A 22,781-nucleotide genomic window follows, 5' to 3' on the forward strand; every position below is an offset into this window, starting at 1 on the left:
AAGTCTTCAGCTGGTATCTGATGGGTCTGGATCCCCTATTCAGCGTTGGACCAACAGGAAAGGAAGGAGAGAGAAGGGGGGGGGGGTGAAGGAGGTGCAATTAAGAGGAGGTGGGCTGAAGAACAGGATTCTTCAGATGTTCTCTGACTTCCGGAGATGGACAGAAAAGGAGCTGAGGTTTCAGCTGAGAGCGCCCCCCCCCCCCCGCCCCCATGCAGCCTTGACTTTCTCCCCACACCTCCCACTCCTGCCTGGGAATTAGCCCCTGGACAGACAGGCAGGAGGGGAGGGCAGCAGCAGGAAATGAGCCTGGGGGAAAGGAGTGATTACTTATCACTATTTTTTAAAATTTATTTTAATTTACATACGAAAATATTAACTCGTGTGTGTGTGTGTGTGTGTGTGTGTGTACATTTCTTTGAGTTTTGACAAACGCAGAATCGGAGAACCAGCATATCAGCCAAGATCCGGAATAGTTCCGGGGGTTCGCGGTCGGGTTGGTAACCTCCACGCTCGCTAGCTGCTGCGGTTGCCTGCGCTCCCGCCGCCGCCCCAATGCAATCCCCGCGCTCACACCGAGATGGATAACGGCGACAGGTGGAGTGGGCGAGATGAGCAGGACCCGGTGCGGAGACAGGATCGGAGGCTTCCCGCTCCACGTCCCAGTGTACACCCCTCCCGCCGGCGTCTGGGAGAAGCACTCCCCCACCCCCGCCCCCAGCTCCTGGAGGGCCGGCTTGGGGCAGCGGAGTCCCGGGGTGTCAGACCCGGGCAGCCGGAGCGGGCCCGGGGCTCAGCGGCCGGAAAGGAGTGCGCCCCCCGGGGCGGTCTGGAGCGCCTGGCCTCCAGGGAGAAAGCTGGATGGCACGAGGGGAGCGCTGGGGGAGCGGGGGGGGGGGGGGAGAGGGTGGCACGGCTCGGCGCCGGGGTCCTGCGGACCGACCTGTTGGCAACCTGTGGGCCGCGGCGAGGGCAGGAGCTGTGCACGCGCCTCCCGGGCCGGCGGCCCCACGCCCTGCGCCGGGAGAGGCCGCGCTGGCCGGGGAAGGGGCGGGGGCGCGGCCGGGGGCGGGGGGCTCGGGGCGCGCACACAGCCCTGCAGACCGGCCGCGGGAAGCCCGCTCGCGCGCCTGCAGGACCCGGAGAACCGCGGGCGCCCCCGGCCTTTCCCTCCGATCCCCGCTTCCGTCTCGCTCCCCGAAAGTGCAAAACATTGACAAAGTGTACAGCGCCCCGCGGGCTCGGGTCCCCGGGGCGGGCGGCTGCTCCTGCCCCGCGAGCGAGCGCGATGGCACCGGGGCGCCCGGCAGGGTGGGCGAGGGCGGCGGAGAGCGGGGGTGCGCGCCGCCACGGAGCCCGCGCCGGAGCCCACGTCCCTCCGCCACTGTCCTCGGGATAGATGGATCCATTTCTGCTTTCTGACATTTTCCTGCGGGGGGGGGGAAGGGGCGGAGAGAGGGAGATGGGGGGGGGAGAGAGAGAGAGAGAGAGAGAGAAAGGAGAGAGAGAGAGAGAGAGAGAGAGAGAGAGAGAGAGAGAGAGAGAGAGAGAGAGAGAGAGAGAGAGAGGCAGGCTGCTTCCCCCAGCCCTGTTTTGTTTTCTCTAATTGGTCCTGGGGGAGGCGAGGAAATTGGACAGAGGCTGGACCGGGCGAGCCGGGCTCCCTTTAATTGGCTCCTTTTTTTTTTTTTTTTTTTTTTTTTAACTGGAGGGGAATCAAACAGGAGAGCGAGCGACGAAGGGTGGGAGAGCGAGAGACCGAGCGCGGAGACGCGGGGAGGAGGGGGAGGGAGGAGGGAGGGAGAGGGGAGGGCGGGCGGAGGGAGGCGGGGGAGCGAGTGAGCGGCTCCGAAGGGGAAAGCAGCCCAGTGAAGCCCAAGTTGCGGAGCGAGCGGAGCGCTCCCTCGGCCCGGAGCCCAGCGGCCGCCGCGCGGAGCCCGGCCCGGCCCCTCCCGCTCGGGCCCCCCGGCCAGGCCAGGCGCCGGGCGGGGCGGGGACGATCCGCTTGGGGCGCGGCGCGGCCCCGCTCCCCGGAGAGCGCGGAGCCAGGAGCGCCGCGGCCGCGGCCAGACCCCGGGAGCCGGGCGCGGCGAGGGGAGGCGGCGAGCGGCGCCCGCGCTGCAGCCCGGGCCTCGGCGGGAGCGCGAATATTTTCAAACGATTCAAACTTTCGTCCTCGCCCCGCTCCCCGCGGCCCGTCCTGCCTGGGATTGCTCTCCCGATCCCCGCGGGGCGCCCGGGCGCGATTCCTCCTCGGGGCTCCGCTAACTTCGCGGCCCGGGGCTCCGGGCTCTCTCCGCTCGGCCGAGTCCAGCCCGCGCTGCCCGCCCGCTCCGGAGGGCCAGGGCCCGGGCTCCTTCGCCCCCGGGAGGGCGCCCAGCCCGGTCCTCTTGGGTCGGGCCCTGGAGCCCCCAGCACCCGCCGCAGTACCGGAGCCCGCAGACTAACCCGCGCCGAGCCTGGCCTCCCGGCCGCCACCGGCCAGCGGAGGGGCGGCCCCCGGGCTCAGGAACCACAAGTTTATTTGTCGTCCTTGGCCTGTTGGAGCGAAGAACCGCGGCCGAAGAGGGTCCCCGAGAGGAGAGCCCCGGGGACGCGGGGAGACTCGGCGGCCGGGCTCCCGGGGCCGGGGCGCTGGCGGCTGCGCGGGGCGCGCGGAGGCTCCCGGGGCTGGGCCCGCGGCGCTGCCGGAGGAGCGAACCGCGCCGCCTCCACCGCCGCCTCCTCCGTCTCCGGTCCCCGGCGCCGCTCCGGGCAGGGGGAGACGCAGGGGCATCGCGGGGCCCCGGCGGATGCGCCCCCCGCCGCCTCTCGGGCTGCGCCGCCTCGCGGGGATGAAGCAGCGGCCGTGAAGATGGAGGTGACCTGCCTTCTGCTCCTGGCGCTGCTCCCCTTGCACTGCCGAGCGCAGGGCGTCTACGGTAAGACCGCGTCCCGCCGCGCAGGCAGCCCGGCGCCCGCGGAAACTTTGCAAGAGGCGCAGAGCGCGCGGCCGAGGCTCGGGGAGTCCCCGGCTCGCGCTCCGGAGGGGATGCCCGGGCCCCCGCCCTTTCCCGGGGCGCGAGGAGACCGAGCGGGCGAGCTGCTCCGGAGCACAGGGGCGGGTCGCAGGGTCTGGCGTGGAGCTGGTGGTGCCAGGGGAGGCACCCACTCTCTCACTCCCTGCCCGGGGCGGGAGGGACTCCGAACCCCGGAGAGCACCCCGTGGGCTCCGGCAGATCTCAGCGCGGGGGCCGGGCAGCGGCTGGCCCCGGAGCCCGGTTCACCCCGGCGCGGCCTCGGGCGGGGAAGCCAGGCGGCGTGTGGCCCGGAGTGGCGCGTGGTTGGCGCGAGAGCGGCTGCCGGCGCCGGCACGGAGGGAGCCGCGGGCTCGCCGTCCGCGATCCCAGGGAGGCTTCGCTTCCTGCGATCGCTTCTTGACAACTCGAGCGAGCGGCTGCCACGTTCTCTGGACCCAGAGCCTGAAGCCCGGCATCTCTTTTCGGACCTCTCTGGAGCCAGTTCTTCCTGCCTCCCGTGCCCGGCTACAAACCCAGCCCCACCTTCCTTTCCTGTGCGCGCGCACACACATACATACATACACACACACACACACACACACACACTCACACACTCACTCACACACTCACACTCAGGCACCGTTCCCCCCCAAAACGCAAACAAGGCACACACCCACCCGCTACGCCGCCAAACGCTGCCTTCTGCCTGGCAGCTTTGCTCCCACGTCCCCACGCCTCGCTTTTTGGGCGCTAAGGGGACTCCAGTCACCCCTTATCCCGTCTTTTCCGCGGGTTTTCCCCGGGAAAGGTCCCCAGAACAGGCATCCTCCCTCTCAGGGACCCTCCCTCTGACTTCTAGCAGCCCCAAACGCCCCCACCCCACAGCACAAAAAGTCAGTCTCTGGGCCCAGGGGCCCCTACTTTGTTTGCTTCCTGCTGGCTGCAGGGCAGTCTGTGTAGGCCACTTTTTAATGATGGGAGCTGGGGTGGGAGGATTCTCTTTCTGAGGCTGAGGGCGTAGTTCCTGTCTTTAAGATGGTGTGTGTGTGTGGTGGTGGTGGGGGGGGGGAAGAATTTGACCTGTTCTGTTGGTGCGGGTCAGAGGCTTTGTCCCTCCCCATACGTTTTCGGCCACCAGCCTCAGGTGCAGATGCCAGATGCCTCCTTCTGGGGGCGCCCCCCAGGGAGAGGGCTGCCCTGGGGGGTTTCTGGGATGTGACTTGCTTGGGTTTAACTCCCTGGGGAGGCTCGCCCAGGCATCTGGCCAAACTCTGCTTCTTAATTAGTTTGTGTGTCTCTTACTGCCTGGCCCTTTATATAGAGGCCAGAAAAGGAAGGACGAGGAAGAATGAGAGAGGCTGAGTTATGGGGAGGAGACTGAGTGGGTCCCAGAGGCCTCAGCCCCGCAGGACAGGGAAGGACACCAGGGATTGGGGGTGGGGGACATATTCCTTCTTCTTTCTCCCGAAGGTTTCCCTTCAGCCTCACTGTTCCTTAGGAGGAAGCCTACAGAGGGACACCCGTGAGGTCCCCCCTCTTTCTCACCACACCCAGGAGGTCTGGAGAGTGACTGAGAGCCCTCCTGTTTGCTGCCGCCCCCCACTCTGTCCTCCTCTGAGTGCCCTTGGGCAGATCTGGCATGCCCATATCCCTTTCCTCCATTCCCTCCACCTTCCCCAGCCTTCTCCAGGACTGCATGGGGCACATCTTAAGGAAGCTCCCTGGCCTCTACCTGGAAACCCCAGCAGTGAGGGCGGGGCGTGCGAGACAGGTGCAGTGGTCTCTGCAGACCCTGGTTTCAGAGTGTGCTGGGGCCTTGAGAGGGTTGAGTCACTGGCTCATCTGCCCCCTTTCTGGGTGTTTTCTGCCCTCCCTGAGCCCAAGCTCTCTCCCTCAGAGTGAGCTAAGTGGGTTGTGTGCATTGGGGCCATCCTTGACTCCTGGATGACTCTCTTTCCACCTGCCCTTTGAGAGCCTGGCTCCAGGGAAAGAAAGACCAGTGCCTCAGGGGAGTTGCTGGGTGGAAAGTCTTTATGGAGGTGGATGGAGAGAAAGGAAGATCTGGTTTGAGGAAGAGGCTAGCAGGAGGCTACGGAGTTCCTTGTGAAGCTTTGGCCAGATATAGCCAGAGAGAAGCATTGCAGGGCTGGAGCTGGGGCTGGGGCTGGGGTAAGGAGTAGTACGGAGAGCTGGTTTTCTGCTCCCTCCCCCACTTTCCCTCTATTCACAAAGCAGATGAAGCAACTTGAGAAGGAGTGGAGTGTAGGTGAGAAATGGTCAGGTGTGTCCATCCCTATATCCCAGCACCCAGCACGGCGCCCGACACACAGTAGGAGCTCAGCAAATATTTGTTGCAAGAATGAAGGGCCATGGTTTGGGGGAAGTTTGAAGAAATGCTTCTTGAAATTCTTTCTTTCCCAGGTGTCTCCCTAAGATGGTTTGCACAGGGCAGTTGGGCATTCCTTGAGGGTCTCTGCTTAGGGTGAGTCACAGAGTCTTAGGCTGGTGACTACAGACAGGGGACCTCAGGATGCAGAAGGGAGAGGAGGCTGGGAGCCCAGTGCTGCCCCAGGCAGTTTTTACTCAAGACACACACAAAAGAAGTGTGCCCTGGGGAGGGAACTGCCAGTTCCTTCCCCCCTGCTCCCAGGCCTGTGTGGCTGAGGGAGGAGCAGATTAGCAAACATGGAAGCTGAATTGGAGAGAGGGAGGAAGCCTGGGATGTGGAGGGCAGACCCCGCCATAATCTGGCCTGAGCTGGGAGCCTCTGCTGAGGCTGGTAGGAGGCAGGGGCCTGGACACCTATGTCCGCTTCCCGCTGAGGGTCCTCTTGCTGGACCTGAGCTGTGCTGCCTGCAATGGGATGGGGGAAGTGCTCTCAAACTGGCCAGGTGGCTCCCCTTCTTTGGGGCACAGATGCTCTAGCAGCTGAGGACCAGACCAGATGGTCCATTTGGAGCTGGTTCCCTCTTTCCTCGCAGCCTCCCAATCTCCTGGCAGTTTGTTGTGGTCCAGGGTGGATCCTGTGAGCTGCTCTCCGGCAGGCCAGGGTGGCGGGCTGCCCCAGAGGCCTAGTTCTGGGGAGAGGGAGTAGCCTAAGGGATGGAGGAATATCCTTCACCAGGTTACCACCTCCCCTGGCGCATCTCCGCCTAGAGCTGCCGGACTTCCAGCGAGGGGCGGGCTGAAGGGATTCCTCTCCCTTACAAAAACACAACAAACCTCTGGACTATTTAATATGCAGGAGTGGGAATTGACATTATCCTTAAGACAGGTTGTTTGCAACTTACTGGTGGAAGTCAAAATATTTCACCAAAGGTGTCATCAGAAACTACTATCCTATGCTAATTTTTGTGGGAACATGAAGACAGATGTTGAATAATTTGACAAGAGCAACATAGCTTACAGAATTATCACCAACTCGGGTTTTTTTCCCCTCTGAGGGTGCGGAGAAGGGATTTCAGGAAGTGAGCCTCCCAGCGCCGCCTTCTGGGTGTTGATCTAGGCGTGGGCACCGGGGATTTTCTCTGGTTTCCGCCCCAGGCCTAGAAACTGCCTGTCCTTTCGGACTCTCCCCTGGGAGAAGGCATCGCATTGGAAAACGATGGTCCCCTCAGCGCTAACAGGAAGCTTAGGGCTTTCCAAATGCCCTCCAGAAGGCCCCGTGCCTCTGTCCTTCCTTCCTTCTCAGTTACAGCAACTGCAGGAGGCAGAGGGCCTTGGTCCCTAGATCCAGGCGCTTTTGTTTGCTTTGCCAGCACTGTCTGTACCCCCGCAGGTTTGTTGGCCCCTGAGCCTGCTTGAGGGCTCCCCAGTTCTGGAGTCAGACTCAATTTCCCCCTCCCTCCCCCTTAGGGTCAAGATCTGCATGATGCCTCATCCTAAGAATCCGTGCTTCCTGGCTGTGGGGGCTCCAGAGGCGGTGGGGGTGGTTAGAGAGGATTATATTAGCCGGGAAAGCACCCTTGAGGGGGTGGCTGCAGACAGACCAAGGGCCTACTTGTAATTGGCCGAGCTTGGCTGTGAGCGGCTGGGGCCGGGTGGCAAAGCCTCATTTAAAGCCCGGTATTAGCTCTGCTTTGCTGGAACATGGAGGGACGGGCGGGGGGCTCCACAGGGAGAATGGAGGGAGCTAATCACGGCAGCCAAGACCGGCAAATGAATGATGCAGGAAATCAATACCTGGGTGTGGGAGTGGAAATCCGGGCAATCGTAGCGGCCGTGACTTCTCCGGCTGCCCAGGAGGCAGAGGCGGGCCTGGGAGGAATGAGACAGAGGCAGGAGTGTGGTGCGCCCTCCTCTCCACGTCACATCCTCCCCTTCCTGCCCCTAATCCTGCCTTCCTCACCCCTCCCCACTCCAGCCTTGCATCTCCTTGTGGCTGGGCTCAGGGAGCCTGGGCCAGGAGAGACCCCACCAGCAAAGAAGGGGGACCGGAGATGGGATCTGGGGCCTCTCAGTCCTAAGAGACATGCCCCACCCCTACCTTGCCTCAGGACACAGTCTGACTAGGTCCCAGGTGCAGGGGTGTGTACCTGAGGACCCTGCCCTGTGCACCTGGCACTGCCACTCCAGATATGGCCAGCAGGGGGCGGGCTCGGCTGCCACATTGCTCACTGCTTTTCCTGGGCTCTCTTGGCCTCAAGACTCCAGAGGGATGAGCCTTCCTCTAATCTAGGGGTGTCGAACTCAATCAGAGAAGGGGCCAAAATCTAAAATCCAGCCTAAATCGCGGGCCGAATGGTTTACTGAACAGTCATAAACTGTCATTGTGATGGAAACGCAGCGGAGTGCAGTGATGACAGCGCGGTGCGGGCCACATTGCAAGGCCTGGCGGGACAGATTTGGCCCGCGGGCCTTGTGTTTGACACATGTGCTCTAATCCCTTACCCTGAGACTCCCTAGGCCTTCTGTCGCTCCATGCCTCCCTCCAGCTCTCAGGTGTTCCCTCCCAGTGTCCCAGGGCATTCACCTGGGGCCAAAGCCACACTTCCTACTCCCTGGGCCAAAGGAGAGCCCCATAGGGGGAGGCCCAGCTCCGTGGGTTCCTGTCCAGGCGGGGCTGTGTGCAGAGCAGGGTTTCTGCCCTGGCAGTGCTGCCTCTCCGTGAACCTGCTGTGTGGCCCCTTCCTGCATCTTCCTCCCCATCGTCAGGAGACCCTGCTTTGCAGACATGCACCTGCTGATGGCAGGTACCAGCGGCTAGGGGGTTCCTGTTGTCTTCAAATACTGACACAGTGGCAAGAGCAATGCCTGCCTCAAAGAGGTGAATCCTTTTTGTTTTTTTAAACCATGAAATGTTCCTTTCCCCAGGTTTACGAGTAGCACGTGCTCTTTGCAAAAAACAAAAACAAAAAACAAACAAAAAACCAATCAGAGAATGCATAACGATACAAGGAAGAAGATAAAACTCACTTGACATCCCGCCACGCCTTCAGTGATGGCTCTTCCAGGCACCTTTTTGTGCAAAGAGGAACGACCCTCTCAGGGAGAATCATTGGTTTAACAGTAATCCTGGGTTGGTGTGTAAGTGCCACGTGCCTTGCAAGCATTTTCATTCTCTCTCCATTGATTCCCATAATATTCTGAGAGGTGGACATAGCAGGTCCTATTGCCCCCATTTAACAGATGAGGAAACCGAGGTTCCGATCAAGAGTTTGAGGGACCTTCTAAAGGTCACACAGCCGGTAGGAGGTGGCTCGGACATGGATCCCAGTGGATCTTCTGAGTGGGGGGCAGGAAAGCAGTATGGCGTGCCCCTCACCACGCATTAACTCTGATTAGTACTTCCCTGGAGCCTCCCCTCTTCTGGGAATTGACAGGGCTGCCGAGATGAATGAGATGGAGGTTCTGCCCTCAAGCAGAAGGGGAGGGAGGGGACTCACATACAAGGTGGTGGCTCCTGGGAGATCTTGATAAATGCCAGGAGGCAAGGGCAGATAAAGAGCTGCGGAAACTGGAAGGGGGAGGGGATGACTTCCAAGGGCTTGTGGAGGAGGGGGCACTTAACTGTCCTTGACAAAAGGAAGGACGGACTGAGCAGGGCCTCCCAGGAGGAGGCAGAGGCTCGGAGGATGAGGCATGGGTGTGTGGGGGACAGTGTCACTGCTGGGCTGCAGCGCAGGTTGGAAGGGAATGGGCAGTCAGGGTTGGACCGGTGAAGGCACAGTAATAAAAATCGCTAAAGCTTACTGCCTGGATGAGATCAGGAATGCGCATTGTCTTCCTCCATCCTCCCCACAGCCCTGGGAGAGTCATTCACTGCCCATTTTAGCGACTAGAAAACTGAGGGCTCAGAAGCTCCTTGCCCCAGTGGCAGAGCTGGGCTCAAACCCAGATCTGCAGAAGGCAGGGCCGGTGCCTGGGGGAGTAGGCTGGAATCCTGGGTGGGGAGAAGCTGCTGGGAGGCCCTGAGAGAGAAATGGTTGATGTGGGCTGCATTTCAGGCTGGGTGGCCTGCCGTGGTGTGTTTGAGGACGCCAGGGTCCGGGGAGGTCCAGGAAAATGGAGTGAGACCCTGACCCAGGGGGTGGCTGTGAGAATGGACAGGAGAGTCTGGTACAAGGGCCGCAGTCATCCCACAAACACACGAGTGGAGGGGAGGGTCTGTTTGGAGCTCTTGAGATATTTGGAGAAAAACATGCTCTTGCTTCCCTAGACTTTCCATCCACACTGAGGGAGACAGGTAGTTAACAAGTCAATGAGGAAGTATATAATGTTGCTATGGCGATGAGTTCTGTGAAAAAGAGAAAAGCACCCAAGGGGACCAGGAATGGTGGACTGTGGTTCAAGTTCATATACAGTGGTGGTGGTGGTGGTGGTGGGCGGAGGTGGGGGGAGGGGTGGGTCTCCTTGAATAGGTGCCACCAGAACAGAGACTGGAAGCTGCCTGGGGAAGAGGGAGGAAGCCTGGTGGATATCTGCCCGAAGTGCATTCTGGGCAGTCAATGCAAAGGCCCTGGGGCAGAAGCGCGAGTGGCTTGTTTAGCCTCAAAGAGGAGTCGGTATGGCTGGAGCAGTGAGCCATGGGGAGGGGAATGGGATGAGGGTTGGACAGTTAGTGGGCCTGATTGTTGAAGGCTGTGTAAGGCTACGTAGGACTTGGGCTTTTATTCTGAGCTGAGGAGCTGTGGGAGGGTTTTGAGCAGAGGAGGGACATGAACAGACACCTTTTTAATAGAATCCCTCCGGCTGCCATGTAGAGAACAGACTGTAGGGGGTTAGGTGAGGGAGAAGGAAGCCGGTTACAGACTCTTGCAAAAGACGAGGAAGGACTATGCAATCATTAGGTCCTACGTGCCTCAAGGAGAGCCCAGGCAAGGGCTGGGAGTGGAAGTGCCCTCAGGTCTGGCGTTCAGAAACCCAGGTCCGAGCCCCAGCTCTGCCTGCCTCAGCTGAGAGCCCGCGTTGCAGCTGCTTCCGGAGGCGTGCCCTCTCCCCCGGCCAGACGGACAGCATCATACCACCGCGTGGGTTTGGGCGGAGCGTGCCAGGACAAGGCACCTGGGAAACCCTGAGCTGGCCCCGAGCAAGGCCTCCATCGGCGGTTTTACCTCCCTGGCGCTGCCAGTGCAGTTCTGAACTCCGTGGGGTCCGGTGCGGGGTGTCTGGGAGAGATGTTGACGGGCCGGTGGACATGAGAGCTGGTGCTGAGGACAGAGACCCGCTCTGAGAGGTAGACTTGCCATCTGGGTTCTGTGCACAGAACCGCTGTGGGCTGAAACCATGAAGTGAAATAAAATTGTCAGGAAAGAGTGAGTGGAATGAGAGAGGAGGAGGGCTGAGACCAGCACCCTGGGGTGGGAGGGGAGAGAGGAGACAGAGCAGGGCGGTAGGAGGGGACTAGGGGACAGGTACTGGAAAGCCAGGAGTGAGGACAGAGTCTGAGGGAGGAAGGGCCATCTGGGAGCTGGAGGCTGGCAGGGAGGCGGCTGCCCCACAGAGCGGCTCCTGAGGCCCAGCGGGGGTGCCCTGGGGTCCGCAGATGCAGGTCAGTGTGGAGAGTCTGTGTTTCTAAGGAACCCTGGGGTGATGGATGCCAGTGCTGCAGGCACATGGAGCAACCTTTGAATGGCAAGGGCATGCGGGAAGGAGGGCTGGACGCACGTGGGCAGACTTGGGTTGGAGGGCCAGGTGGGCAGCTGGCTGGCTGCCTCGGAGGGACCCCGGACCGATAGTCTCACCTCGCTGGGCCTCAGTTTCCCTGCCTGGGAGACTGGCTCAGTCACTTCCACCTTTGGCGTTGGAAGTCCAAGTGACGGCACTCTGTAAACTCGCAGGCGAGCCGCGGGGACTCAGTTTCACAGAGCAGAGCGGCGGCAGGCAGATGGCAGGGAGCTCCGGGCGTGGGTGGCATGTGGAAGCCGGAGGTGCGGGCTGCGCTTTTGAGATACGTGGCAGGCCCGGGAGGGTGACGGTGGTTCCCAGCCGATGCCCGTGGGGCGCTGCGGCCGCAGGGGTGAGTGGCCGCAGGGGCTGGTGACCGGGCGGGCACGAGGTGCTGCTCAGCTGGCTTCGGAGATGCCCCCTCAGCTTCCCGTCTGGTCCAGACACGTCGCAGAGGTGCACTGATTACCTGGAGACTCACCTCTCCATCCCGGGGGCCTGTCCGAACCACCTGGGGAGCCTTTTCCACAGCAGATGCCCGGCTGCGCGGACCTCCCGGGTCAGAAGCTCTGCAGGTGGCATCGAGGCAGCTGCGTGGCGCGGGCTCTCCAGTTGGCTCTCGGGCGCAGCTGGTGGAGACAGTGCATCGGAATGAGGCAGCCCAAACAGATGTCTCCTTCCCCGGAGCTTTCCGAGGGCACCGCTGGGTTTTCCAGGTCACTGCCCAAGCTTGGTTTCAATCAAGCTCGCGTGGACCCCGGGGTCTTTAATACACACACACGCACACGCACACGCACACACACGTGTTATTTTTAAATGATGGACGGAGACTTCCTGTCTTAGGAGTGCTAACCAAGGCCCAGGTCCGGAGCTTGGGAGACGGACCCCTGCTTCTCACCAGGGCATTTCCCCGTCCCAAATCTGGGATGGGAGTGTTGGGGTGGGGGCTGAATGAATCTGCCCAGAGGGGCTGCCCTCGTTGGTTTGCACGAGGTGAATTGTTACCTTTTTGAAACGTGGCCCTTTTGTTTATTCTCTTCTCTGTTAGGTTCATAAATAAATGAAAATTTCAGAACTGGACCACAGGGAAGCAATCCAGTGTCAACCAAGCAAATCATCGCGGGCGCCTGCTGCGGGTCTGGGAGGGCCGTGGGAGCTGAGGCTGCAGGGGCGAGGGCACCTGCGCCCGGGAGCGGGCAGGGGAGTGGGAGAGGGCAGCCTTTTCCAAGGCCTCAGCTCTCGGGGGAGAAGCTTGCCAGTTGGCAGGTAGCGGAGCCAGGATTTGAACTCAAGCCTGCGGAATGGCGAGTCCCGGGCCCGCCGGCTGCTCTGAGGGGGGCTCCCGGGCCATGTGGGCCGTTTCTGTGGCCGGGGCTGTGCTGTGGAGTCAGGAATCTCTGTTCCTAGAAACAAGGCCTCAGGAGAGGCTCCAGCAATGACAGTTGAGTGGCAGGCTGTCCGTGGCTGCGTGTTGGCTTCCTGGTCACTAGCAACCGGGGCTCCTTTCACTTGTCACTCTGCTCTGCTTACAGGGCGGTTCTCAAACTTTGCTTCAAACTGGGGAGTGCTTAAAAACCCCAAGGCCCAGGCCATACCTCTTACCGATGCAATTAGAATATCTAGGGGAGGTAAGCAGGCCTTCGCCTTTTTTTTAAAGATCCCAAGGTGATTCTCACGTACAAGGTTTGGGAACCCTTGCCTTAAAGCATTTTGCCACAAAGTCACCCCAGGGCTGCCCTGCTCAGTCATCATAATACATTCCAGCCCTGGCCGGGGTGCTGAGTGGTTAGAGCGTCAGCCGTGCACTGAAGGATTGAAGGTTTGATTCCTGGCCCTGATCATGGTGTATGTCGGAGGCAACCAATCGATGTGTCTCTCTTACGTCGATGCTTTATTCTATCGCCCTCTCTCCCCCTCCTTTCCCCACTTCCATTCTCTTTAAAAAATCAATGGGGAAAAAACATCCTCGCGTGAGGATTACAAAATAAAAAGAGACCCATTGCAGGTAGGAGAACGAGAAGGACATTGAAAAGCGCAGGCCTACCAGCTGGGTCCGTTTCCTTTAAGAAGCTTTTCCGGAAACCCTCTCCCCGTGACTGCTGCTATAGCTCAGGGGCCTCTCTGAGCTGCAAGGGAGGCTAAGAATGCCTTTTCCACGGGCACATTCTCCCCGAGGAGAATACCAGGGCTTAGACAGAACGCAGGGGAGAATGGGTATTGGGTAGATAATGTCCAGTCTTTACCACAAATCCCCACCTCAGGGTCAGCTGGTGCTTCTTGAAATTGAGAGAGGATTTAGATCTGTGAATACCACTCCCTCTCCTCCTGTCTTTCTCCCCTCCTGCCAGCCTAGCTCAAGTGGTGGTGACGGTGGTAAGGGGTGGGGAGTAGGGGAGGAGGCCTCTGGCTGCTCTGAGGATGCCAGAAGGAATTTATAGAAAACTGAGACCTAGAGCAGGGGAGAGACCTGCTCGGATCAACAAGATATTCATGTGAAGGTCCCCGCTTCCTGTCTGCAGTGCTCTCCTCCCCTCCTTCCCACCCCACGCGCCACTCTCACCTCGTGAGGCGGTTGATTTCTGCTGGTTGGTACCTCTCCCCTCTGGCAATGGCTCCTTTCAGTCCCGGCCACAGGAGAGCTCTGTGGACACCCCCCCACCCCCCCAAGGGGCTGTGCCAGAAGCCATGGGCCAGAAAGTACTGCAGGGATCATCTCGATCATCTTTCGGTTTCAGTGTCTGCGGTCCTTTGTTGTTGGGAAGTTCTCATGGTCTTACCTTAATGCAACTTGCTGTAACATAATCTCTTCTCAGAGAGATTCAGGAGCTGAGGCCTCTGAGCCGAACTTGAATATCTCCTTGGCACTTGGCCCTGAGACTTTTCCTATGTGATTCTTAAGTAACTGTTAACAAGGTTAAAGCATTTTGCCACAGGGTCACCCAAGGGCTGCCCTGTTCCGTCATCATGATACATTCTAGCCCTGGCCGGGGTGTTCAGTGGTTAGAGCATCAGCTATGCACCGAAGGGTTGAAGGTTTCTGAGAGAGACATTGGGAAGATAGAGGTGGGGAGGGAGCTAGATTCTGGTGGCCTCATCTCCCTGGGTTTGGTTCTGGTCTCTGCTGGAGTGGTGATCTTGGGGAGGTCAATTTACCTTCCAGCAAAATCTGTAAGCCCACAGTTCTGTGCTGTGGTGAGGTCTGGCTCTACTCTCCTTTCTGGAATATGGCACAGGGTAGACATAGAGAAGGTCATGAGGTGGGGCCTGAGGGTGTGCCACGGAGAGACCGCAGCCGCCAGCCAGTGGCCTCAGGTGGCCCAGAAGCAGATCTCTGAGGTTCAGCGCAGCAAGAGACTAGACCAGAGACGGTCAGTGGCTTGTTAAGGACACACAGCAATTAGGTACCGAGGCTGAAATGAAAAGCCATGCTGAGGGACTCCACATCTGGATCTTTCTCATTCTGCATACCCTTGTAGGCTCAGAGGAGCCGAGGCATGGTATTTATAAGCTCATTTTAGGCCTGTAAATCTACAATCCTCCTCCCACTCCGGTAAGCCCCATTTTTATCCCCAGGTTCATTGCGTCCAAACTCGTTGTGGGTCCAGGACTCCTGGTTAGATGTTAGAAGCCCTTCATGAAATGTCGGAGCCCAGGGAGGCCCCGTGCGGGTGGAGGAGGCGGCCAGCCTGGCTCTGTGACCTGGAGGTTGCTGCTCTTCTCTGCGCACAGCCCATGGCTCACTGTAGGGCAGCCGACCCGTTAGCCCGCAGGCACCGGGTCTGTTTTAGGATGGCTGCTCTGGGAATTCCCCGCAGCCCTCGAGCCCGTCCCGGGGCTCAGGCTGGTTGATCAGATGAGTTGGATCTTGAAGATTGGAATCGGGTGAGGAGGTTTCCAGAGAAGTGATAGGCGGAGGTGGAGGCGTGAGGTAGGGTAGGTGATATGTGCGTGTGTGTGTGTGTGTGTGTGTGTGTGTGTGTGTGTGACAGAACAAGGGCCCTGCGTTGTGACCACATGAGGGATTTAATAGGGGCACCATGACGATCAGAATTGGCTTGGCCGTGGGTCTCAGTTTGGGTCCCCAGAAGCAGACCCTGAGACACAGAGCCACATGCAGGTAGTTTGTTTGGGAGGTGAGTGCAGGGAGCTCAGGCAGGAGAATGAAGACACGTGACAGGAAAGCAAAGGGAACCAAAGCAAGGTGCATTTTCAGGGAGTCACCTCCACGTCTCCTAGGGACCTGGGGACACTGGCGTGAAACACACACTTCAGAGTCCGCCCATCATGGTGAGGGAGCTGGGGCAGGTGTACCCCAAGGAGTTGGGGTACACCTGCCCCAGCTCCCTCACCATGATGGGCGGACTGGGTGCGGGCTGCTCCTGGGGGTGTTCATTCCTGGCGCTCACTAGCTCGCAGGCTGCACTCAAGGCAGAGTGACCGGCCTCAGGTGCTGGCGATGTGCATGGCCGTGGTCAGGGGAGCGAGGCTCCGACAGCGTGGACTGCCTCCGGCCCAGCCTTCTGTTTTCCTCTCCAGAACCAGCCTGCTTTGCTGAGCTCTTTGTTCGCAGGTCTTGTCTTCGGGCGGCACGCGTAAGCCCTGATTCCAGGTGGAAAACAGACCTGTGAGCTCCTCATTTACTTCCTCGGATTCTGTGACTAGAGCGCCAGCCCGTCAATTTCCCCAAGACCTTCCTGGCGCTCCCTGAAGGACGAGGGGCCTCACACCTGGGGATGGCAGGCTTGGGGGTCACTGAGGACAAACCCGGTCTCCAGGGCCCTCTGGTCACTGCCCAGGGACATGATCATCAGCTTCCCACCAGCTCAATCCAAAACGGGGAGAGAGGTGGGACCATTCCTGACACTGGCCGATTGCCCTTTCTCCGCAGGCAGGATGCTGTGTGGGTAATTAGGCCGATTGCATTCTGTCCACTTCCCTCTGCAGGAAGGAGCCTCCGTGGGTAATGACCTGGCGAGTCTGCACCCGGAATACCCCCGGGGCCTATGAGTCCACATCAGAGCGGCGCCTCCATCCTGTTGTGAAAGTCTCTCAGACTCTTCCCTACCACCCGGGACCTGAGATTAATTAAGTAATTAACTACATTTTTCTGGAGCCCTCTCCATGGGCCCGCACTGTTCTGGGTGCTGAGGACACAGTGGAGAACAAGACAGAGGGATGATGGGGAGTCACAGGCTTATAAAGGGACAAAGCCAGGAGAGATCTGGGGGCAAATCTCATCATTTGTCAGAAGAGAAACCTGAGGCTGAGAGAGGGCCAGAGAAGTCCTCCGTCTGCACAGCCCATCGGCAGCCCGTCTGGGAACCGTGAAAGGTCAGAGGTTTGGGGCTTAGCGGTCACCGGGCCCTGAATGCTCAGTGTTTAGAGGCGAAAGGTCACACCACGCTAATGGCTCTGCCTGCCAGTGGACAAACCCTCTCTCCCACATCTACCTCCCAAGGCAGATCTCAGCTCTAATTTACAGAGGGGAGTGTGTGTGTGTGTATACATGTATGCATGTGTTTGCTTGTATGCATGTATGTGTGCGTGCATGTAGAATCAGTGGCATTAGGTAAGCTGCTCTCACTGGGTACCTCCACAGGAGCTGAAATACATTCCTATGTTCTCTCTACCTTGCATGTGCACTTTATCTGTATTTTTGTGCACATTATGTACACATGGGCATGCATGTGCTGAAGGTGTGTGTGTGCACATTGATGTTGCACACAAGAATATGGAGATATGTTTAGGGGGCCATGCTTGACTGGGGGGGACTACAGATCTCTTTGGGGGCCTCTCTGGGTCCACCTTTTTCCCATTGTCTCTCCTGGACTCTCTGGCCTTGGTGCCCAGGAAGGGGGAGGGAACAGGCCGTCAGCTGGTGTTTATGTCCAGCCTGGGCTATGGCTGCCTCATCCCTTCCAAGCGTCCTGGCGTGGGGGCAGGGACAGGCCAAGGCTGGCCTGGAGCTCCGGGCTAATTTTCCCGGCCTCCATCGATCCAGCAGCTTCTCCCGAGTCTATTAGCAGTCGGCGAGTGAAAATATCCCCCATCGTGAGCCCTGACCTGAGACAGGGAGGAATCCATAGCAATTTGTTCAAACAGAGGAAAGCGGTTCCCTCTGATTTGTATTCCAATTTATTCCAGGCAGGAAGGGGGTCGGGGTGGGGAGGGGGCAGACCCTGGCACTCAGGAGCTGGGGCCAGGCCCGGCCCACCGGCCCCCATGCCAGCCGGGGTGGCAGCTGGTGCTCCCCATGGTGCCTGGGGGAGGTGGGCCCCAGCAGGGGGACGGGAAGAGCGGCCCGCCAGCCTTCCCAGCAGGCCCCGCTTGGCTGGAGAGATCAGTTGTGGATTTGGTTTTCACAAAATACAAAGCCGCCCACTTGGAGCCTCTCTCCCGGGCACTGGGGACTGTGCCAGGCATGCGCTCACCCGCTGCGCCTGTGGCAGGGAGGGGGCTGGGCTGGGCGCAGGGCCCCGGCGGCCCCAGCTGGGCGGAGTGGCAGGGGGCCTATTCTTCTCCTGAGGCCCCCACCCCCAGCCAGCCTTTCAGGAACAGAGTTGCTGAGGCTCAGAGGCTGCAACCTGGCACCTGTACGGGCAGGAGCCCTCACCCCAGCCCCTCACCAGGGGAGCGCCCCAAGCTCATCTTCATGCTTTGTTCCTGGTCCGAGCAAATTGGGGCTCCCTGGTGGGGCCCAATCAGGAAGTCTCATTTGAGCTGACCTTTATTAAGCACCTGCTGTGCTCTGGGCCCTGGGCCAGTGCTCCGAGTACCTTGTTCTTGCAGGGCTCAGTCTTCCTCGTGTGCCTCAGTTTCTTTGCTGAAGCTCCCACGACCCCTGCATACTTCTGTCACCTCCCCCACCCGTCTCTGCCGTCTTGGCCTTCCTCCAGAGAATCCGTTCTCTCTCCCACCGCGGGTGGCCCTGCTGAGGGTCTTGGGTCTGAGGGCTCCGCAGCCCCCCCTTTCCAGGGGGATCCTCTAAACAGGCCAGCTCTTTTCTTTCTGGGTCACTTCTTTTCGCCCCATCTCACCCTCCCTTCCCCACCGGGGTCCACCCCCAGGGTCCAGGCCTTTGCAGGTGTGGTGCCATGGCAACCACAGAGGAGGATTCTGGGAAGGGTCCTCCAAGTGGTCCTGCAGCATCTCCCCCGCCACCCCCCCAACCTCCTCCCCTCATTTGTCATTGTCCCCAGGGAGGGGAGTAAGCAGAGAAGTTCGCACCGCACCGAGGTGTCAGCGGCTAGCAGCTCTGAGATCAGCGCTGGCACATGACTAGCCAGGCCCCATGACACCACCAGGGTCTAATTTCAGGAGCAAGCAGCTAAATATATCAAAGTGGGTGAATAATCATCTTTGTGGCTCAGGTGGGAGGGTAGGGAGGCAGTGTGGACTGAGGGATAGGGGTGGAGGCTTCTGAACTGGATCTGGGTTCAAGTTCTGCCGTAGCTACTCCCTAGCTGTGTGATCGTGGAGAGATGATGTCCCGTGCCTCAGTTTCCCCATGCACACGATGGCGGCAATAACAATAGCGCCGTCCTCAGGGGGCGGGGGTGAAGAGGAAACGGGGGACTGGAAAGCCACTTAGCCCAGTGCCTGGCGTGTGGGGAGTGAGCGCTCCGGCTCTAAGTGAGCAGTTCCAGCACCAGGTTTGGCTCGGGAAGCTGGTCAGTCACAGAGGCCGCCACCACGGAGGTATCCTATGAGGCTCTGGGTGTAGGCCAGCGGCACACTGTTGGGGAAAAGGAGCAGGACCTGGAGCTGGTACAGGAGAGAGGGTGACCGGATCCCAGCCTCCCCGTGTTCCTCTTGGGGAAGTTACAGCAGGAACGCTGTTCCCTCTGAGCTGACTTTCCTCCTGAGGGGCAGGCCCCTGGGAGCCTCCTAATGGCGGTGACTTTTCCGGCCGGCTGTGATGGAACTCCGGTCCTGTGGGCCTCCCCGTCTCAAGCACTTCACTTTCCTCCCTGCACTTGCTGGCTTCAAGTCATTTGCAAGTTGTTCAGAGGCTCAGCATTATAATCAGATCCGACGGTATACACCACGTATGTGGTTTCTAAAAGTTTAGCCTAGCCGAAACCGGTTTGGCTCAATGAATAGAGCGTCGGCTTGGGGACTGAAGGGTCCTGGGTTCGATTCCGGTCAAGGGCATGTGCCTTGGTTGCGGGCATATCCCCAGTAGGGGGTGTGCAAGAGGCAGCTGATTGATGACTCTCTCTCATCGATGTTTCTAACTCTCTATCTCTCTCCCTTCCTATCTGTACAAAATCAATAAAATATATTTTAAAAATAAATAAAAGTTTAGCCTAAAAAGGGGAGAAACCCTTCAGTGATGGAAAGAAAATTGATGAGAATAATTAATGCAAGTGTGGCATTTCCTGATTTATAAATATATCTGATGCTAAAAACCCCCCACACAATTTGTTCCTAAACTTCATGCTTCTCGAATTGACTCTTGAAAAATACGATTGTTCCTCCTTTTCAGGGGTATAACATGCTTCCCCTTCCGGGGGTGTTCGCTTTGAAAGCGGCACAGAGAAGCGAACAAGTGACGTTTGATATGCTGGGTCTTGCTGGGCGTTAGGAAGAACGCAGAGTGGGGAGAGGGAGTGAGGGGGTGGAGGTTGGGCGGCCTTGCTCTCCTAAACGGTGATCAGAGAAGGCCTCTCTGGGGTGATGGGGAGACTCCGGAAGTCTGGGAAGAGCCAACTGGCAGAGGGACCTGAAGTGCAAAGGCCCTGGGGTGGATGTGGGCTTGGCCCACCTGGAGAGCAACGGAAAGCAGGTGGCCACCTAGGGAGGAGGGCAGACAACGTGCTATTGAAAAAGGCTTGGCGCCGAAACCGGTTTCGCTCAGTGGATAGAGTGTCGGCCTGCAGACTCAAGGGTCCCAGGTTCCATTCCTGTCAAGGGCATGTACCTTAGTTGTGGGCACATCCATAGGAGGGGATGTGCAAGAGGCAGCTGATCGATGATTCTCTCTCATCGATGTTTCTAACTCTCTATCCCTCTCTCTTCCTCTCTGTAAAAAATCAATAAAATATAAAAAAAAAAAAAAAAAAAAAGCTTGGCTTTGACTCCACTTAAGTTGGGAGCCGAGGTAGGTTTTTTTTTTTGTTGTTGTTGTTGTTGTTGTTTTTAAAATATATTTTATTGATTTTTTTATAGAGAGGAAGAGAGAGAGAGAGAGAAACATCGACGAGAGAGAATCATCGATCAGCTGCCTCTTGCACACCCCCTACTGGGGATGTGCCCTCAACCAAGGCACATGCCCTTGATCGGAATCAAACCTGGGACCTTTCAGTCCGCAGGCCGACGCTCTATCCACTGAGCCACACCGGTTTCTGCCTGAGGTAGAGTCCTGAACGGAGGAGAGAGGGATCTGATTTTGTGTTGTAAAGGGATCCCTCCGGCTGTGTGTGGGGAGGAGACTGCAGCAGGCGAGGGGGCAAGCAGGTGGACCCACCGGGAGGTGCTGTGGTTCTCGGGGCAGGACATGGCGGCGGCTGAGGGGCCAGGGCCAGCCTCAGTGTTGGAGGTGGAGCTGAGAGGGCTCGCTGGTGGCTGGCTGTGGGTGTGGGAGAAGGAGAGGCCAGGGACGGCGCCTAGGCTTCAGGCGGACACTCGGTCAGCAGGGGACAGTGTGTTTTCACTAACGGTGGGCGAGGAGTGGCTGTCAGGCCTTGCAAGGAGTTGGGGGCATAAGGCTGCCCTCTGAGCTCAGTGGGTGGAGAGAGGCATGAGGCTAATCAGGCCCTTACACCTGGTTCCCTGGTGTTTAACCCCTGGCCAGCCTCCTCCCGCCTCCTGAGTTGGGCGGGTGAAGGCCTGGCCTGGAGGGCTCTGCAGAGGCGGCTTGAAGAGGTTTCCAGCAGTCACATCAGGGCACCCATCATCCCACCCCCAGAGCTGGGTGGGGTGATGCCCGGGAACCCCCAGCAGCCTGGGTTGGGGAGGTCAGAGTGCTGCTGCCTGGGGGTGGCAGGCTCCCCCCAAATACTGTCCTTCCCTCCCTGCCCTCTGTCCTGGGGTCTCAGGCCCTACCCGCTCTCAAGCTGCAGGATTGATTTTGCTTTCAGTGTTGTCATTGTTATTATTACCCACTTACGCAACTTCCTAGGGGGAAAAAAGGAAGAAACCCAGTGGCCATCAAACATCAATCGCTCATTCTCAATTCCTGCCCATTCCTGTCGATATGTTTTTACATAGCGGCAAGCAGCGGCCGCTCTGCTTTCCCTGCGACGCCATCTCCCGCGCACGCACGTCCGCCGTATTGACCCAGCCCTCCGCCCCGCCACGGTGACGGCCCCGGGGCAGCCCCTGCATCGACGCACCGGCGTTCGGTCACCATTTCTCCATTTGCTGGACGCGGGGCGGACTCCAATGGCCCTTTCTCCTAAACAGCCCGGCCGTGACTATCCTCATGTTCTTGTCTTTTCCTTTAAAACGGTTTCTTTGGGGCCCGTCCCCCCCCGAAGGGAGAGTGCCTCGTAGGTCCTGGGTGAGGGCAGCGCTATGGTTCCGGTTTCGCACCGCCGGGCTTCGCTGCAAAAAGGTTGAGCGAGGCTGGCGCGCGGCCCAGCTACAATGGACTTTACAATTTTAATTTGTTTTCACCGGTTGGACGGGTGCACGACGGCCTGATTCTTAACTCGCAGGTCTCACTTCCTGAAGCCACACTTGGGCTTTTCAGCTCCTAATGAGGCCTGATTTGTGCGGAACTTTACAGTTTACGCGTCGCTTTGTGGTGTGTCATCTCACTTAAGACGCTCTGGGCCTAATGTTGCCGGTCTCTGTTTTATATGGCGAACGTGGGTGGAGTCAAGTTCAGTGCCGGAGGGAGCCTCGGTCAGCACCGGCAGGTGTGGCGGGAAAGGACTGCCGCTCGCCTGCCACCACCCCTGTCTGTCCGGGGGTCCGGGTCCCCAGATGTTCATTCCAGCCCCAAGCCAGCGCCTGAGCCCCGTGCCTCCCCTCCTCTCCCGCAGCCAGGCCGGTGGCAGGCCCCAGGCTGTGCACCCTGCACTTCCAAGATGGGATTCTGAGCTGCTACTGGACTTTGGGGTCAGGTGGGGCTTTGGGGTTGTTTGCTTCAGTGAGGCCACTGCCCCCTGCATGCCCTGGCTCAGGGCTGGCCCAGACTCCATGTTCTGGGTTGGGGGCTGGGCCTGGCAGGATGGAGTGTCCCAGTCCTGTTGTTGGTCACGGCTACACTGGAGCCTCAGGCCCCTGGGGACAGGGTCACTCAGGTGACTGTCGGGTCCTCATTGGACACTGCAATGATGCTGCAACTCTCAGACTCAGGGGTCTCCTCCTGGCAGACCCCTGAGGTAGGAGTTTGGTTTTACTTTGCTCCTTCTAACTAAACTTCTGGAGTATCTATGAGGTAGCCATGCTGAACCTGGTAGATTCCACTCCTACAGTATTTAACACCCACAATAGGAAGCACTCTAGACCAGAGGGTTACATGATTTGCGCCAGGGCACACAGCAATTACGGCCACAGCCTGGATGAGAACCATGCCCGCGGCTTTGTCTCCTCCAGCCCCGCTCCTCCCCTGGACTTGGGTCGGTAGGCATGCTTTGGCACATGGGCACTCGGTCATATCTATTGTAGTCCGATTGCTCTCGGGGCCCGGGACCATGTGAACTGCAGAGATGGGGTCCCCAGGAC

The 22,781-nt window shown here is 59.1% G+C and overlaps 1 protein-coding gene across 3 annotated transcripts in view; it reads left to right on the top strand.

Annotated features, from left to right (window-relative positions):
* Positions 1-1,859: 1,859 nt before the first annotated feature.
* The window catches only part of MDGA1 (MAM domain containing glycosylphosphatidylinositol anchor 1), a 54,078-nt gene continuing 33,156 nt past the window's right edge, over positions 1,860-22,781 (top strand). The window contains exon 1 of one of the 3 annotated variants that reach the window (XM_045572782.1): positions 1,860-2,921. In XM_045572782.1, coding sequence (XP_045428738.1) covers positions 2,855-2,921 — 67 coding nt within the window. In that variant the 5' untranslated portion in view covers positions 1,860-2,854. The remainder of the gene's footprint in view (positions 2,922-22,781) is intronic. The other 2 variants (XM_036414786.2, XM_036414785.2) reach the window with 2 other exon arrangements.

Source organism: Pipistrellus kuhlii, unplaced genomic scaffold (genome assembly GCF_014108245.1).
Source record: "Pipistrellus kuhlii isolate mPipKuh1 unplaced genomic scaffold, mPipKuh1.p scaffold_m20_p_5, whole genome shotgun sequence".
NCBI classification, from domain to species: Eukaryota; Metazoa; Chordata; class Mammalia; order Chiroptera; family Vespertilionidae; genus Pipistrellus; species Pipistrellus kuhlii.